The sequence below is a fragment of the Chelonia mydas genome, chromosome 13 (assembly GCF_015237465.2).
Source record: "Chelonia mydas isolate rCheMyd1 chromosome 13, rCheMyd1.pri.v2, whole genome shotgun sequence".
Taxonomy (NCBI): domain Eukaryota; kingdom Metazoa; phylum Chordata; order Testudines; family Cheloniidae; genus Chelonia; species Chelonia mydas.
In genome coordinates this window covers 28,227,681-28,242,250 of record NC_051253.2, presented here as the reverse complement: position 1 = coordinate 28,242,250, position 14,570 = coordinate 28,227,681, and the positions used below count along the sequence as shown (strand labels likewise).

The window sequence follows — 14,570 nt, the reverse complement described above, 5'->3', positions numbered from 1 at the left end:
CATTGCCCGATTGTCCTTTATAGAGGCACAAAACGGAGGGCATGAGGTTACACCGTCTGCTGAAGCAACTGGTACTGGCCCCTGCCAGAGTCAAGGTGCTGGGCTGGATGGAAGTTAGAAGTTATTATTAAACAGCCTCATGCTGCCAGCTTGTCCCTGCTCCCGTGACACCTTGCAGGGTAGGGGCTTTGTGTCTGAGCATGACCACTTCTGCTGCCAGTTAAGGCGGCCCCGCTTGGGCCGATGGCAGGGAGGCCTATGTTCCTGCAGCCATGTCTGCAGCCCCAGGATTAATTATACCCAGACCTGGCCTTTCTCCCTGTCCCAATAGCCCCAGAGATGCTCTCCCCCTACCATGATCCCTGCAGGAGCCCAAAAGGGCAAAAGAAAAAGTCTGCTCCTAAAGGCATTTAACACTGACCAGGGCCAGAGTGCCCTACCAGGATGCACACAGGGAGGGGCCACTCCATGCCTAGATTCTCCCCTCCGCCTGCGTGGAAGTGGGGAGTGTCCCTGCAGCACGCCCTGGAGCGGTCTCCAGCGGGCGGGGCTCCATACACATGGCAAGAGGTGCACAATGCATTGTCTCCTCTGGAAAGCAAAGGGGAATCTTGGCAGAAGGCTGCACTGGCTCTGGCTCCAGGACCTTCTGTCTGTGCCGTGGAACCTGCCTCCAGGGAGAGACGCTCCTCCAACAGGACGCCCCAGGCTCTGATGGATCCTTGGGGACCCACCGGATCTTTGCTGTGACCCCTCTGCCTGACCCACCCTTTGAAGGAATGATCTAGTAGGAAACTCCACAAGGCTGCCCCCTGCATGGGTCCTCCTAGCTGGGCGACAGCCTGGTCCCTCAGGACTAGCCATTGTTCTACAGGCTAAATGGAGAGTTGGTCTCAGCCCAGGGCCTAGCAGACTGGTGCGCAGGCCACAAAAACCTACACAAAACACCTTGTCCCCTTCCCTACAGGGCCCCAGCAGAGAGGCCAAGGCCTGTACTTGTCAGTGGGGTTGCAGGGAGTGGGGTGGAGCGCTCTGCTGTCACCCTGGCAGAGGTCAGAAAAGAACAAGATAAGTCCATGAAGGACATCGCTAGCTATTAGCTAAAATGGCAGGGAGGCAACCTCATGCTCTGGGTGCCCCTAAACCTCCAACTGCCAGAAGTTGGGACTGGGAGGACAGAGGATGGATCACTTGATAACTGCCCTGGTCTGTTCATTCCCTCGGAAGCATCTGGCACCGGCCATGGCTGGAACCGGGTACTGGGCTAAGTGAACCATTGGTCTGACCCAGTTTGACCCCTCTTACGTTCTCCTGTCTCTGAAGCACGCTGGTGGGAGGCAGCACGGGGGGAGCTGGTACTGCCCAGCTGTGCTTCCGTCTCATGGGATGTCAACCCAGCCCCTCTCACCAGCACTAAATTCAGCCCAAGGAATGCAGGACGTGGCCAGCTAAGGGACAGCGTTAGGATTTACACCCAGGGCCAGGCCTCAGCTCTGCTCAGCGACTCCGAAATCAATAGGGTGTGTGGCTATACACCAGCAAAGGCTCTGCCCTGGCTTTCAAACAAAACACTGGGGAGATGCTAAACAATTTGCCATTGACCGACTGACCGAGAGAGGCTTCTCTGGGGGTAGGGCCAGAACCCAGGGGGATCCCGGGCTGGCCCTTTCGTTCTTGTGGCTGTTCTGGCAGAAGGGGGAGGAGGAGACAGGTCACAACCAGGACGTTTGCGCTCCCCACTAAAACTTTACGTTAGCTCTCTAGCAGTCTGCCCTTCTTGTGCCAGTCCACTTCCGCTCTGCCCAGGGTTGAGAGGCCAGCAGGGCCTGCTCAAGTGAAGCAGGGACTTGGGTAGCTGAGCGTAATGTCAGACTCTCCGGCTTGTTGGACAGGCAGGCCAGGCTAATTGATTCAGGGCACAGACACCACTAATCTTCATTATTTCATCTCTCCCAGCCCAGTCACTGTGGCTCTCTCCTTCGGCGAGTTACGGGTTCTCCTTCAGTACAGCATGACTGGCCTCTCCACTTCGCAGGGGACGTAGGAGTTCTCTCACGACAGAGCCGTCTGGCCACATCTGACATGAGCCTCTCTCCAGTGACTGCAGGGTCAACCTTTCCCAGTGCCCAGCAGTTCAGTCTGCTGGCTCAGACATGAGGCAGCGTGAGAGTCTCCTCCCAGGTGTCTGGATCGAGTGGGTCTCCTGAAACCTTCAGCCACCCGTGGCTCTTCACTGCCAGCTCACCTGGCCATAACACTTCATCTCTCCTATAGCTCTGAGATGTGCCAGGCAGTCACAACTGCAATCAGTGAAGAATCCCCAAAGCTTTAATGGTTCTCACAACGTCTCCGCCGTTATTCAAGTCAGTCTAGTTTTACAGATCACTGACATTTGTGATCCTGGGAAACAGCTTGGTTTAAAACTAACATCCTCCAAAAACACCAGATCAGCATTCCCAGATCTCCCCTCTCACTGGGACCTGGGTGATGGGATTTTTTTAATGGTCATTATTTTTTTCAGGCACCAAATCTAGTCTGTTCATGCTGCTGTAGGTGAGGATGAGTCCAGGAGGAAAGTTGCTGCATCAGTACGAGGCTATTCTGACTTCATTATTAAACTTTGGCTTTCAAGGGTTTAGAACTTGGCATATTTACACCCTATGCCCCAGAGGTTCAGGGTTACACAGAACAAATTGTCCATGCTGTCTAACTGCAGGCCAGATTCCAGCCCCTGCTATGGCCCCTTTATGCTGCGTTGGTAGTTTTCAGGGGGGCAAATCATCGCATCGGGGAACTGCCCCTCCTGTGTGTGGGGAGTGGGGGGAGAGGTTCTCAGCAAAGCAGCATGCCAGGGGTGGGACGGGTGGAAAGAGATGTGACCGGAACACACTGTGCTCTGGCTAGCCTGAGCTTTCACTGGAATTTCAAACACAAAACAAACAACGTTACAGCTTAAAATCTCTCTTTTAGTGCTTGGAACAGGGAGCTGAATGGATGTCCCAGCTCACTGGATTTTCATCTTTGAATACCTGGGTTCAAATCTCAGCAAGACACACATGAAGATTAATATGATCGCCTCAGCCACGTCCTGAGTTTAACCCCTGCTCTGTGTTGGAAATTATTTTCCTAATACATTTATTAAGGTTTCCCAGCACTCAGTTTCCTTTATTTGTCCCAAAGGGCCACTTGGTGCTGGCTGCATCCCAAACACCAATATAATCATATACACTCTTGTACTTTATACACTAACAGCAATACTGTTATAAGCATTGGCCAAAAAATTTGCAACAAGTTCAGGCCCGGGAGACACCTTCCCATCATGGCACAGCTCCTGAGGGATAAGGAAAAGCTCTGCCCAAGAGCCCTAGAAACCCTTGTTCTTCACACTCAATAGCAAACAAGGGATGTCCTTACTGGTTAATGGACTTCAGCCAAAGACAAAAAAGGAAGTTTTAGGGCTAAACCCTGAACCTGGTGCCCAATTAACCCTGTTTTCTATATTTCTATTATTTCAGCCCAGACGTTCAATCAGGTAACACTGATATTTCCAGGATCACTACAAATACAACACAAACAACTTCTTCTCTCTCATGATCTTATTGGTTTGGTCCCATGCTTTGAGCACACAGCTCATGCTAAGGTCCAAACTCAATCTAAAACCAGCAATCACCCAGGTCTAACATGGGCCTAGGTTCCTTCACTCTGACACTGACTCCCGTCGAGACCTTGGGCTAGTCATCCCCGCTCTGCCTCAGTGCATCTGGGGGTGAAATGGAGAGCACAGTCGGAGCCTAGCTCCCAGGGCCCTCCGGCGGAGGTCTCAGTGCATACCCATAAAGCATTTGAAGCTGAAAAGCGATATCATCACTCCCCACATTTATCTATCAGAAAGCACCAGTCACACCCGGTTAACAGAGTCTGCTCAGACCAGGCCCTTCACTGTAATACCGGGGGTGCTGCAGGCCAGGACTGAGCCGTGGGGGAGACCCAAGCATGGAGCTGAAGGGGAAACACAAGTGAGGATTGTGGTAAGGACGGCAGGAGAGCCCATGGGGAAGCAAGCCTGCACTGCCCCTACGCCAGATCTAGCCAGTAGCACCAGAATGAGAAGATCTGGGGTGAGCCGGGCAATGCAGAATTGAACTGAAATGCCCTATTTAACCCAGAGTGCAGCCCCAAGGCGGCCCAGAGTCCTGCCCCACAGTCACCCGCCCCGTGCAAGCCCCTGAAGGGGGAGGGCAAAGCTAGTGAGCTCCAGGCCTTTGTTGCTGGAGACTGAGCAGAACAAGCAGTTTCTGTCCGTCTATTCAGGGAGATCCCAGCAGCTATTTCCCACTCTCAGGATGAGCAGATAGAATGGTTTGTGCATATTTTGTTTTTAATTAAAAACGGTATGTAAATGTATATGCAAATTGGGATCTCAGGCTCCTGGCGAACTGCCAGTGCAGCCCTCGCTGTTGCACAGAGCAGGCACCGCAGATGCCACCATATTGCAGCCCATCTGGCATGTAAAATCCCTTGCTGGTCAGACTGGCTCCCGTGGGCATCCCCCAGCAGGGAGCCTCACCCCAGGCCCTCGTGGCTTTGGCGAGGCTAAGCAGAACCCCCGACAGGTTCGGGATGGCAAAGGGGGCGTGTGAACTTTCCTCAGCATTAAGAGTTTCCAAGTGGAAACTTCCTTTGCCATAGTCCATCATTTGGTCACTCTGCCTTTGTTACCTGATTCAGGCATGGCCCAGCTGAGCCCCACGTGCCCGGCATTTTGGACAATTCTGGCCCTTTCCAGGGCATCTTGGGGGAAGCCCCCAGAGAATCCTCCATGGCACCTCCCAGCACTGAACCTAGATGCATTGCGCAGAAATAAAAACGAACAGCAGCACCTCTGGGGTGAGGGAATGGGGTCTGTATCTCAGCCATGGGGAAAGCACACGCAGTCTCATTGGCAACATTCACCACATTCATACCCAGGTCTGCTCTGGTACTTACCCTCCAAGACCACCTCCTTGCCAGTCTTCTTCAGTGCCTGCACCGCCTCATCATGCGTCGCCTCCGAAAGGTCGGCCCCATTGACGGAGAGGATAGCGTCTCCTACGAACAGCGCCTCTGTCTGATCTGCAGCCAGCCCCTTAAAGATCTTGGAAATCAAGATCGGCATTTTATTCTCTCGGCCGCCTGAGAAGAAAAGGAAAAAAGGAAGTGGTTAGATACTATTTATATACAGAAGGAGAAGGTACTACTTAGATAGCATCCTGCTTAAGACAAATCTGAGTGCCGATATATCAAGATTTAGCTCATTTTCCCCAGTAACGCATCAGATTTGCAACCGCTGGTGTCATTTTTGGGTAGAAAATCATTTTCATTACTTTTATCATCGTGCAGAGGAGCATGAATCAGAGGAGGTAAGCATCTGACCTCGCTTCCACCCAGAGATCCTAGGAACTGTCCTTTTCTTCCTTGAATCTCAGAATATACATTCTGCCACATCGCTCATGGAGGAGAGACGTCCAGATTCTGGCCCCCTTCTTGGAAATACGAAATTCCGCAATTTTGGTTTCAGCCAGTTGCTACATGTCTGATTGATAGGGATGGTTCTTAGTGTTAGCTCTGTGCTAAGCTCCTGCCACATGGAGGAAGCATCTGTTCGTCTCGCAGCAGTGATACTGGCCGCTTATTCCACCCCAGTGCAGGCCTGTCTGCAAGTTTCTAGAGGCTCTTCTGAGTAGACATCAATAAAGTGAAATGCAAAAGAAAGGAAGCACAGATCTGCTCCCTACACGGCTGTCTCACGTCCGGCTCTCATCAGAGTCTCTTTAGTGGAAATTCCACTGCTACCATGTCTGTGGATGACACCCAAATAAGAGATTTAACAACTACACAGGTGGCCGGGGTCTAACTGGGAAATGACCAAGAAAGTTTAGCGTACAGATGGCTGCAGGCATCAAAGAGCGACCTGGCTGGAGTGCAAGAGACCGCGCCTTGGACGTAGCTCTCCATCCCCAAGAGCCATGGGCCCGATCCTGACTGGGTTCTACTGCAATGTAAGCATTACCTGTAACAACAAACAAACGGATGATAGCACCTCCAGGAGCAGGGAATAACAGACGCACATCATGGCAGGGGGACAGGCCACATGGATGCACCCATTGCATTAAAGAACCTTTGTTTTTGGCTTGATCAAGTCCTGACATTATAAAATGCATTGCCTGGGCTGAGCTCGTCCACTGTGAACAACAGCCCAGTAGGAGCCAGAGGGGAAGGGAGGTTAAGGCATTAGCCTGATACTTGGGACCCTGGATTCAATTCCTGACTCTGCAACAGGCTGTGTGACCTTGGTCAAGTCACCTAGTTTCTCTCTGAGCCTCAGCTCCTGTCAAGGCTGATTCCCCACTCTGGGACTCTGAGTGCAGGAGGTGGGGGCCTGCAAGGATTCTAAAAATTAACACTGGCCACTCCAGGCTTCTGTTAAACTCCCAAGGTTACAGCTTCTCTCTGACCTTGGATGGGTAGATGTTGCCACCACCCAAGGGCAAAACCCCTTGAGGACCCAGGAAGGCGCACTTGGGAATTCCTTCCTGTGGGGTACCCTTTCACACACACACACCCTGCACCTGGGAAGAGCTGAGAAAGAAAAACAAAGGAAATCAGCTGTTGCCACCAGCTAATTAAACAACATGTGCACAAACCTATTAGGACACAAAAACCCAATCCTCTTAAAAAAGGTAAATTTTATTTAAAACAAAAAGAAAGAAAATACATCTGGAAAGTCAGGCTATTGCTAGATTTAAAAAAAAAAAAACACTTACAAGGATTAATCATCAAGAATAACTTTCTTGAGGTCCAGCTTAAAGGTTACAAGCAAAACAAAAGCATTTGGAGTTAGCACAGAGGAGTCCACAAGCCATAAAGAAATAAAACGAGATAAACCTAATCACATCTTTCTAGACATTTCCTGATCTACTTACAGATCTGGGATTTCCAATGAGTAGTTTCTAGGTATGATACCGATGATTTTTCATACCTGGCCCAAAGCTTCTTACAGCATAACTGCAGCCCTGTCTGCCTCTCCCAGAGAACAACAACAGACAGACAAAAGGGGAGTCTTGTTTCAATTTCAAAAAGTTCTAGCCTTCCCACTGGCTCTTTTAACCAGGTGCCCACTCCCTTCCTTTTACCTATGAGTAGCAGTGACTTTTAACCCTTTACAGGTAAAACAAGTAGAGAACAGCTACTAAGAGGGATTTTATAGCTAGCTGGCTGGCTGGGTCCATAAAAGGGAGCTACCCCCCTTCATTTATCACAGCTCCCCACCTGTACAATGGGCCTAACAGTACCTCACAATGAGGTTGGGAGGAGAAATACATTTCAGTTTGTGAGGCACTCCGGAACTGCAATAAGGGAGGCTAATACAGGGTGAGGAGGAGATTGGAAAGGGGTATTTCTGTGTTTGTTTGGTAAAACTTTTAATGCACTCAAATCAACAGGATTAACTCAAAGTCAATGGGAGTTAGGTACCTACCTAACTTTGAGAATGTGGGCCTCAGCTCCTCTGGTGAGAAGTCTGGCAACAGTACCTAGCCAGATGGAGTAATAATCTCCAGCTCTCCACGCGCTCCGAGCTGGGAGAAGAGGGGCTCAGGAAGTGTCACTGTCTTAGGAAGTAGTCTACAGCATGAAAAAGTGTGAGAACCACTGGGATAAACCTAGGTGTGCGCTTCCGGGGAGGCTGCGGAGTTCCACTTGTTTCCTCAGCCACCTAGAGATTCCTGTCAGTGTTCATTTTTTTGGTGGGAAAATGTGACGTTCAGCTATGATATTTATTGCATTTGAATGGAAAAGTGTCACTTTGTAGTGCCTTCCCGCCATGCCCTCTCCACCCTCCGAGGCCCTGATGGTCACCTTCACATCTGCATGACCAGCTGCACCGATTTATGGCTCCCAGTTTGAATTGTTATTACTTTGCTTTTGCACGGGTGATTGCAAAAATGAAGCGTTACCTGAATGGAGTAACATTTCTCCTAGGAAGGAGCTGGGTGGGAATTTTTAGACAGAACTTTTTTTTGCTCTAAAATGCCTATTCATCAACACCGAATTGTTTTGCGGACACCATCGGTTTCAACAAAAAGGTTTCTCAGGTCCGGGATGGAAGAGAGCCAGTGAAACCTACCCCAGAATTGCCAAAGAGCTTACACTCTAAAATTCAGACAAGACACAGAAAAGGGAGCAGAGAAATGGTGGGACTGGAATAGAGGAAGGGAGGACAAAGGTTATAAAAACAAGGCCATGCTGATGCTCAGGATTTACAAAAATGCAGATCTTGAAGGTTTTAGTGGCTTTTTTATTATGATTATTAACTATCCCTAGCTCTTAAATAGCACTTATATATTTCATCAGTAGATTGAAGGTAAACGGGGAGTCCCGTATCTGGGCAGTGTAAAGGGATCAGAGCACGTTTCTGTGTAACACATGGACTTTGCACGGTATGCCTCCATAAAGAAGCCCCTCCAGCAGCGGGGAAAGCACGAAGAAGGCACAGAAGAATCAATTATATTAGCTAGTCGCTCTAAACAGATGCTGGTTATGCTACCACTCCAGCAGCCATATTTTCCAAAGAGCTCATCTCCCATCTGGCAGCCAAATGAACTCTTGAGTATCTGGATCTAGATGTCCACATTTTTTGCCACTGGTAGCAGGGATAGGAACATTCTGGCAAGGACTCAGTCGAGACAGAAGAGGGACAGAGCTCTAGATTTCACTGAACCAGACTGAGCTCTGTTAGTTTTGTGACTATATCGAAAAAAGTTATGTTTTTGCTTTGCTGTACAGACTTTATAAAACAAGGCCTTGTGGGATGCATGGATAAGAGTCCTCCCTCAAGAGACTGAACTCACAATGTGGGCCCAGTTCCATATTTCTGTAATGAGGAATCTCCTCCTTAGCATCCCCTCGGCACCACCAACATTAAAGATCTGTAATCGGAAAAGATCAATATACGGTAACAGCTCTCTAAGGCTGGAGTCATCTCAACTGCAAAACAGAGAGAGGGAGAGAGGGATGTGAATTAAGGGCAAAACAGACACAAAAGAATCAAAGTATGATTAGATGTACAGGCCACTTAAATTAAAAAGGTCTCTAAAGAAGGAAATAGGGGGAATGGTGCATTTGGGCCAGTTGCTGGCTTTTTTCTGCTTTATTCAGCTCCCAGATGTGCCCGGTCCTTTCCTCTTCCCCATCCCACGTAAGTTCTAGAGGCAAGAACACCAGCTCTTTCACATTTGAAAGAGACCAACCTGGCTCCTGCATTGGCTTCAATTCTGTGGAAATGTGACCCCCACCCACCATGTATTAATGGGCCGAAGCCAGCCTGGCAACAGATCCATTTTCCAACATCTCCTCCTGTCAACCCTCTCTGAGTTCACTCAGATTCCCCACAAGGCGCATTGTCTCTGTCTTGGATTTTGAAGGTCAAAACTGCCTGTCTACCAGGTGTGGCTTGTGGTGCATCAACTGTTAAAATAAACAACTGCACCCTACAGCTTAAAGAAAATTATACCTCCACAGCCCCATTCATTTTGTGCTCAACCTGTATATTTCTCAGAGCTTCTTCCAGCCACTGTGCTGACTTCCTCTGAGCAGTAAAGTTGCACAAATGAGGTCGTTGGAGCTGTGCTGATCACGAGGATAGCAGTGCTTTTACAGTGCAGCCTTCACTGAGATCAATTCAGTAAGTGTGGTGGACTGCGGATTTTTATTCAGATATAGTTTGGTAGGGGTGATGGTATTTTGGAACAGAACTCTGTTGCAGGCTGCAGGCTAATGTGCAGGAATGCCAATAAAAGAACAGGAAAACATCCTTTCACATCAGTGACAGGACAATACAAATGCAATGCCAGTGCCTAGCCAGTGGGCAAATGCAAACAACCACCAGAATTCACAATTAAAAGACACCAAATGTGACATGAACTGAATTATGTGGGATGTAAGGGGAGAACAATTCGCAGCTCTTTTTATGCTTTCATGGAATAATTTATGAAAGGATAACTCCCGCCCCCCATCCAGTTTAACCTTTCTGTTCAATACCACCCAACCCAGCTTAGATGCATTAGACCAGGGGTCTCAAACTCAAATGACCACGAGAGCCACATGAGGACTAGTACATTGGCCTGAGGGCCGCAACACTGACCCCCACCCTGCTGCCCAGCCCCGCCCCCACTCCACCCCTTCCATGAGGCCCTGCCTCTGCCCCACGTCTTCCCACCCCTTCCTGCCCCCATTCCAACCCCTTCCCAGAAATCCCCACCTCAAATCATCCCCCTCCCTGCCCCCAGAAGGTGCAGGAGGGATGCAGGGTGTGGCAAAGGGCTCAGGGCAGGGGGTCCGGGTGCAGGAGGGGTGTGGGGTGCAGCTGGGGGCTCAGGGCAGGGGGTTGGGGTGCAGGAAGGGTGCGGGGTACGGCAGGGGGCTCAGGGCAGGGGATTGGGGTGCAGGAGGGGTGCGGTGGGGGGGAGGGCTCCGGCCCAGCACAAACCGGGGGCAATAGAAGCCAAGGAAGATGTTTGATTATACATGTGAGATCAGTCTAACCTAAGGTTAAGTAGACACAGTGCAATTGATGGGCAATTTCAGGTTCACAAGCTGCTCTCACATGTATAATCAAACATCTTCCTTGGCCTCTATTGCATTCTAGATTTACAGCACGCACATGTAAACCTGTCAGCATACAACTCACATAAAAAAGCACTTTAAAGAAACCAAGGCTCCAATCCTGCACGTGTTTAACTTTATGCACTGTGAGTAGCCCACTTGGCTTGCATGGTATGGCTCACCACAGGGCTACTGAGTGTGTATGTAAGTCTTTGCAGGAGCAGTGCCAAGTTATATTTGTATGTAAAGGTAACACTTGAACGGGGAGCTGATTCAGCCTGTGTAACTGATATAACAGACCTAAAAATACACTGCAACTTTCAACCAGTGCATATGACAGGGCTCGGCAACATCATGCCATTTCCAGTTTAGCAATTGAGGAGCAGAACCTGCCAAGGTGTCACTCTTGCCACTCCCCTGCATGGGTTACAGTGCTAAGGCCTGACCCTGAAAACAGACCCGTGAGCGACTTCGCTCCGCTCCTCCGGGCAAGTGCAGCACGGGGGCCTCCGATGGATTCGCTTGTCCATTTCCAACTTCCCCAGCAGCCACAAGCGGCCGTGACAGGTTCCTTCCCCGCAGCCCAGCCGGAGCCGTGCTTCGGGGGAGCAGGAGATGGGGGGCTGGGGCGGTGACCACCCCCAGGGCACCCTCCCCAGCCGCTTTAGCAAACAGGGAGTGGGCACCCGGCCGCGCGCAGAAGTTGGTCAGGCACCAGCCAACTCCCCGAGGCGCCGCAGGGCACGGGCCGCCTCCAGCTGCGCCTCGGCGCTACAAGGTGCCCACCGGGAGAGCCCGGCAGTGCCGGCGCTGGGCGGTGGCGGGGCAGGACCCTCGAGCCCAGCGGCAGGTCCAGCCCACGGGGAACGGACCCTCGCCCTCTGCCGCGCCCCTCACCTTTGATGCTGATCCCGAGCCCCCCCACGTCCTGCTTCACGATCCGCACCGTGCGCTTCACGTTGGTGAGCGACTCGGGCACCTGGGCGCACGGCTCCCCGCCGTTCAGCTGCGCCGGGGCGGGCGGCGGCTCCTCGGCCCCCGCGCCCTTGCCGGGGCTCACGGTCAGGAAGTCCTCGGCCAGCGTGACCAGGACCCGCAGCCACTGCTCGCCCGGGGCTCGCAGCTCCAGCAGCCCGCTCTTCGGGGCTCTCCTGCCGGCCGCCATCTTCAGCGCATTCCTGGGATAGCTGCTGCTGCGCCGCCTCCCGCCTGCCAGGGGCCGGGGCGCACGGCGCGGAGCGGGGGCACCGGGCACCGAGCCACCCCTAGGGCGCCGCCCCCGGGAGGCAGGGCGGGCTGCCGGGCACAGGGGCAGCGAGCCGCCGCCCCGCCCAGGGAGCCGCCTCCCGACACGCCTCTCCGCTCCCTGGGGCGCGCGGGGCGGCGGCGGACACATGGGCACCGCCCAGACCGTCCCCTCGGAGCCGCTTCTCAGCGCTCGCGGGCATCGGGGCAGGGCCCTGCCCAGGAGCCGGGCGCAGGGATGGGGCGGGGGCCCCTGCGGAGCCGGGCCGGGACCTCGGCTGCGGGCCAGGAGCTGCCCTCGGTTCGTGGCAGAAGGGGCAGAGCTCCTCGCCGGGCCAGTGCCTGCCGGTCCCCAGGCTGGGGCGTCCTGCAGACTTTGGGGATCGCTTCCCCGGCTAGGAACAGCGGGGTTCATGCCTGACCCAAGGCAAGAGGCCCAGCTACCTCCCTTTCCCCAGCACAGCAGATACACTCTTCCCCCTCCCCATGTTCCCGTCCCATCGGCATGTGTTCACTAGGGCTAGATGAAGAAATACCCAGCCCAGCTTGTCCAGATGATGCAAATCAGTTAAGCAGACAAAGGGTTGCCGGCTCTTCAGGGAGAGGGGTGGTCAGAGTAGGGGACTGGGAATTAGACCTCATGCCTTATGCCAGGTCTGCCTCTAGCTCCCAGTCCAACCTTCGGCCAGTCATTTCAACACAGATTCTTAAAAGTATGTAGGAAACACTATCCGCTTCCACTGATTTCAGTGGACCTGAGGTGCTGTTGTCATAACTGGGCCAGAAAATTTACCTTAATTGTAAACTCAAATGTCAAAAGGAAGTGAAAGTAGACGACAAGTATCAGAGGGGTAGCCGTGTTAGTCTGAATCCACAAAAACAATGAGGAGTCCAGTAGCACCTTAAAGACTAACAGATTTATTTGGGCATAAGCTTTCGTGGGTAAAAAACCCACTTCTTCAGATGCATCTAAGAATTGGGGATTTTACCCACAAAATCTTATGCCCAAATAAATCTGTTAGTCTTTAAGGTGCCACTGGACTCCTTGTTGTTTTTGTGAAAGTTGATGGAGTGTCACAGTAACCTACTGCAATAAATATTAATGGGAAAAGTTGCAAAAGGAAGACAAAAAAACTCACCAAAAGACCATCTAATATAGCTCAAGGACTATGTTAAACTCATGCCTAGTAAATAAGTCAGTGTAAGTCCAAAATTGGTGTGTCAGAAGTTAGGCCTGTTGGTGAACAAAATAATAAAAGAATGGCCTATCCATCCAGCGCTCCCTTGGGGGGGGCTTTTAAAAATGGAGACTTTGGGAAAACAATACAAACAGATGGAGGCTGCCGCAACGCTTGCAGATTGAGAGATGAGAGAAAGGCAAAAAGTGAGCTTCTCCACCGTGGCTGCCACCCCCCACGGTCACCTGGGACCTGGAACTTTTTCATCCTAATCCTGAAGGATGTCCTGACCAGACCGGGCCATGGAGAGGAACCCAGTTCCAGATGACACCACCACCTCCAGCGGAATCCCAGCTAACACCTGAAATGGGAGACTTTGTCTCTCTTCCCCTCGCCCCCCATGTGTCCTTTTCCTTTCCCACCTTATTTCTTCTCTTTCCTGTCCCTCCCCTTTTTCCTTCTGTCTAGTAAGTGTCTGGCTTCATAAGCCAAAACTGCAATATTCCTGTAAGCCTGTGACGAAAAAAAGGCAGCTAAAAGCAATGATCTAAACAGCCCAATGCTGGTGCAAGTTTGCCAGGCCTCGGAGTAGCTATAAGATTGTGTGCTGGGCCTCTGTTTCTCCAGCAGCCAGGTTGCAAGTGAAAGTCAACACCAGAGACAGGAAGCTGTATTTTCTATCTTGTGTGTTCTTTTCTCATCTCTTTTGTCCCTTGTCTGTTATGAAATGGGATCGGACTTTAACGACAGCTGCAGCCCATCTTAACTAAGTTCTTCTCTGTTCCCCCTAAAGGACATTTATTGCCATCTTTAACACCATCTAAAAAACTCTTGACACAAGGAGGATTTCCCTTCTAAAAATTCTCCCCAGCTAAAAAAGCAAAAACAAACAAAAAAAAAATGGTTAAAATAAAAGCCTTACTTTATATTTCAAATACTTTACCTGGCTTTCTTTTTTCTGTATCTTTAATAAAAGATTTAAAAAGTGTTTACTGGTGTGTCTGCCAGGGTAGGAAGCGGTCTAAGATCTGTGAATATCAAACCCCAAACCTTGTCTGAAACTGTTCAGTGTTGGACAGTAACTGGGTATATTAACACCTTTGGCCCATATATTCCATCTAAATTAATACAACATTGCCTAAATACCTTCGAGGACCTGGGCCTTCCCCTCTTTGTGCGGTAGTTTCTACATCTGTACAATTAGGTTGATAATCACCTTACCTCACTGGGATGTTAAGGTTAATTCATTCATGTGCGTTCAGTGCTTTGAGATCCTTGGACAGGAAGCCCTAGGGACCAACCTTGTATTTAGAAAAATGCCATGTCCAGGTGTTGGTCTGGCCACTTCCCCATGCCTGTCCCCAAGGAGTCTGTGCATGCGGGGCTGCCCCAAAGCATGGAGAAAGGAGAGAACCAGATGTGGAGAAGCAGAGCTTTTCCTCTTCTTTGGATGCAAATAATCCTTGGCTCCACAGGAGAATCTGCAGGAATCATGAGCCATGCCTG

The 14,570-nt window shown here is 51.0% G+C and overlaps 1 protein-coding gene across 1 annotated transcript in view; it reads right to left on the bottom strand.

Moving 5' to 3' along the window:
• The window catches only part of SNTA1 (syntrophin alpha 1), a 74,503-nt gene extending 62,565 nt beyond the window's left edge, over positions 1-11,938 (bottom strand). Inside the window, exons 1-2 of the mRNA XM_027819581.3 lie at positions 11,539-11,938; positions 4,987-5,172 (exon numbers count right to left, since the gene is read on the bottom strand). Coding sequence (XP_027675382.2) covers positions 4,987-5,172; positions 11,539-11,806 — 454 coding nt within the window. The 5' untranslated portion in view covers positions 11,807-11,938. The remainder of the gene's footprint in view (positions 1-4,986; positions 5,173-11,538) is intronic.
• Positions 11,939-14,570: the final 2,632 nt, after the last annotated feature.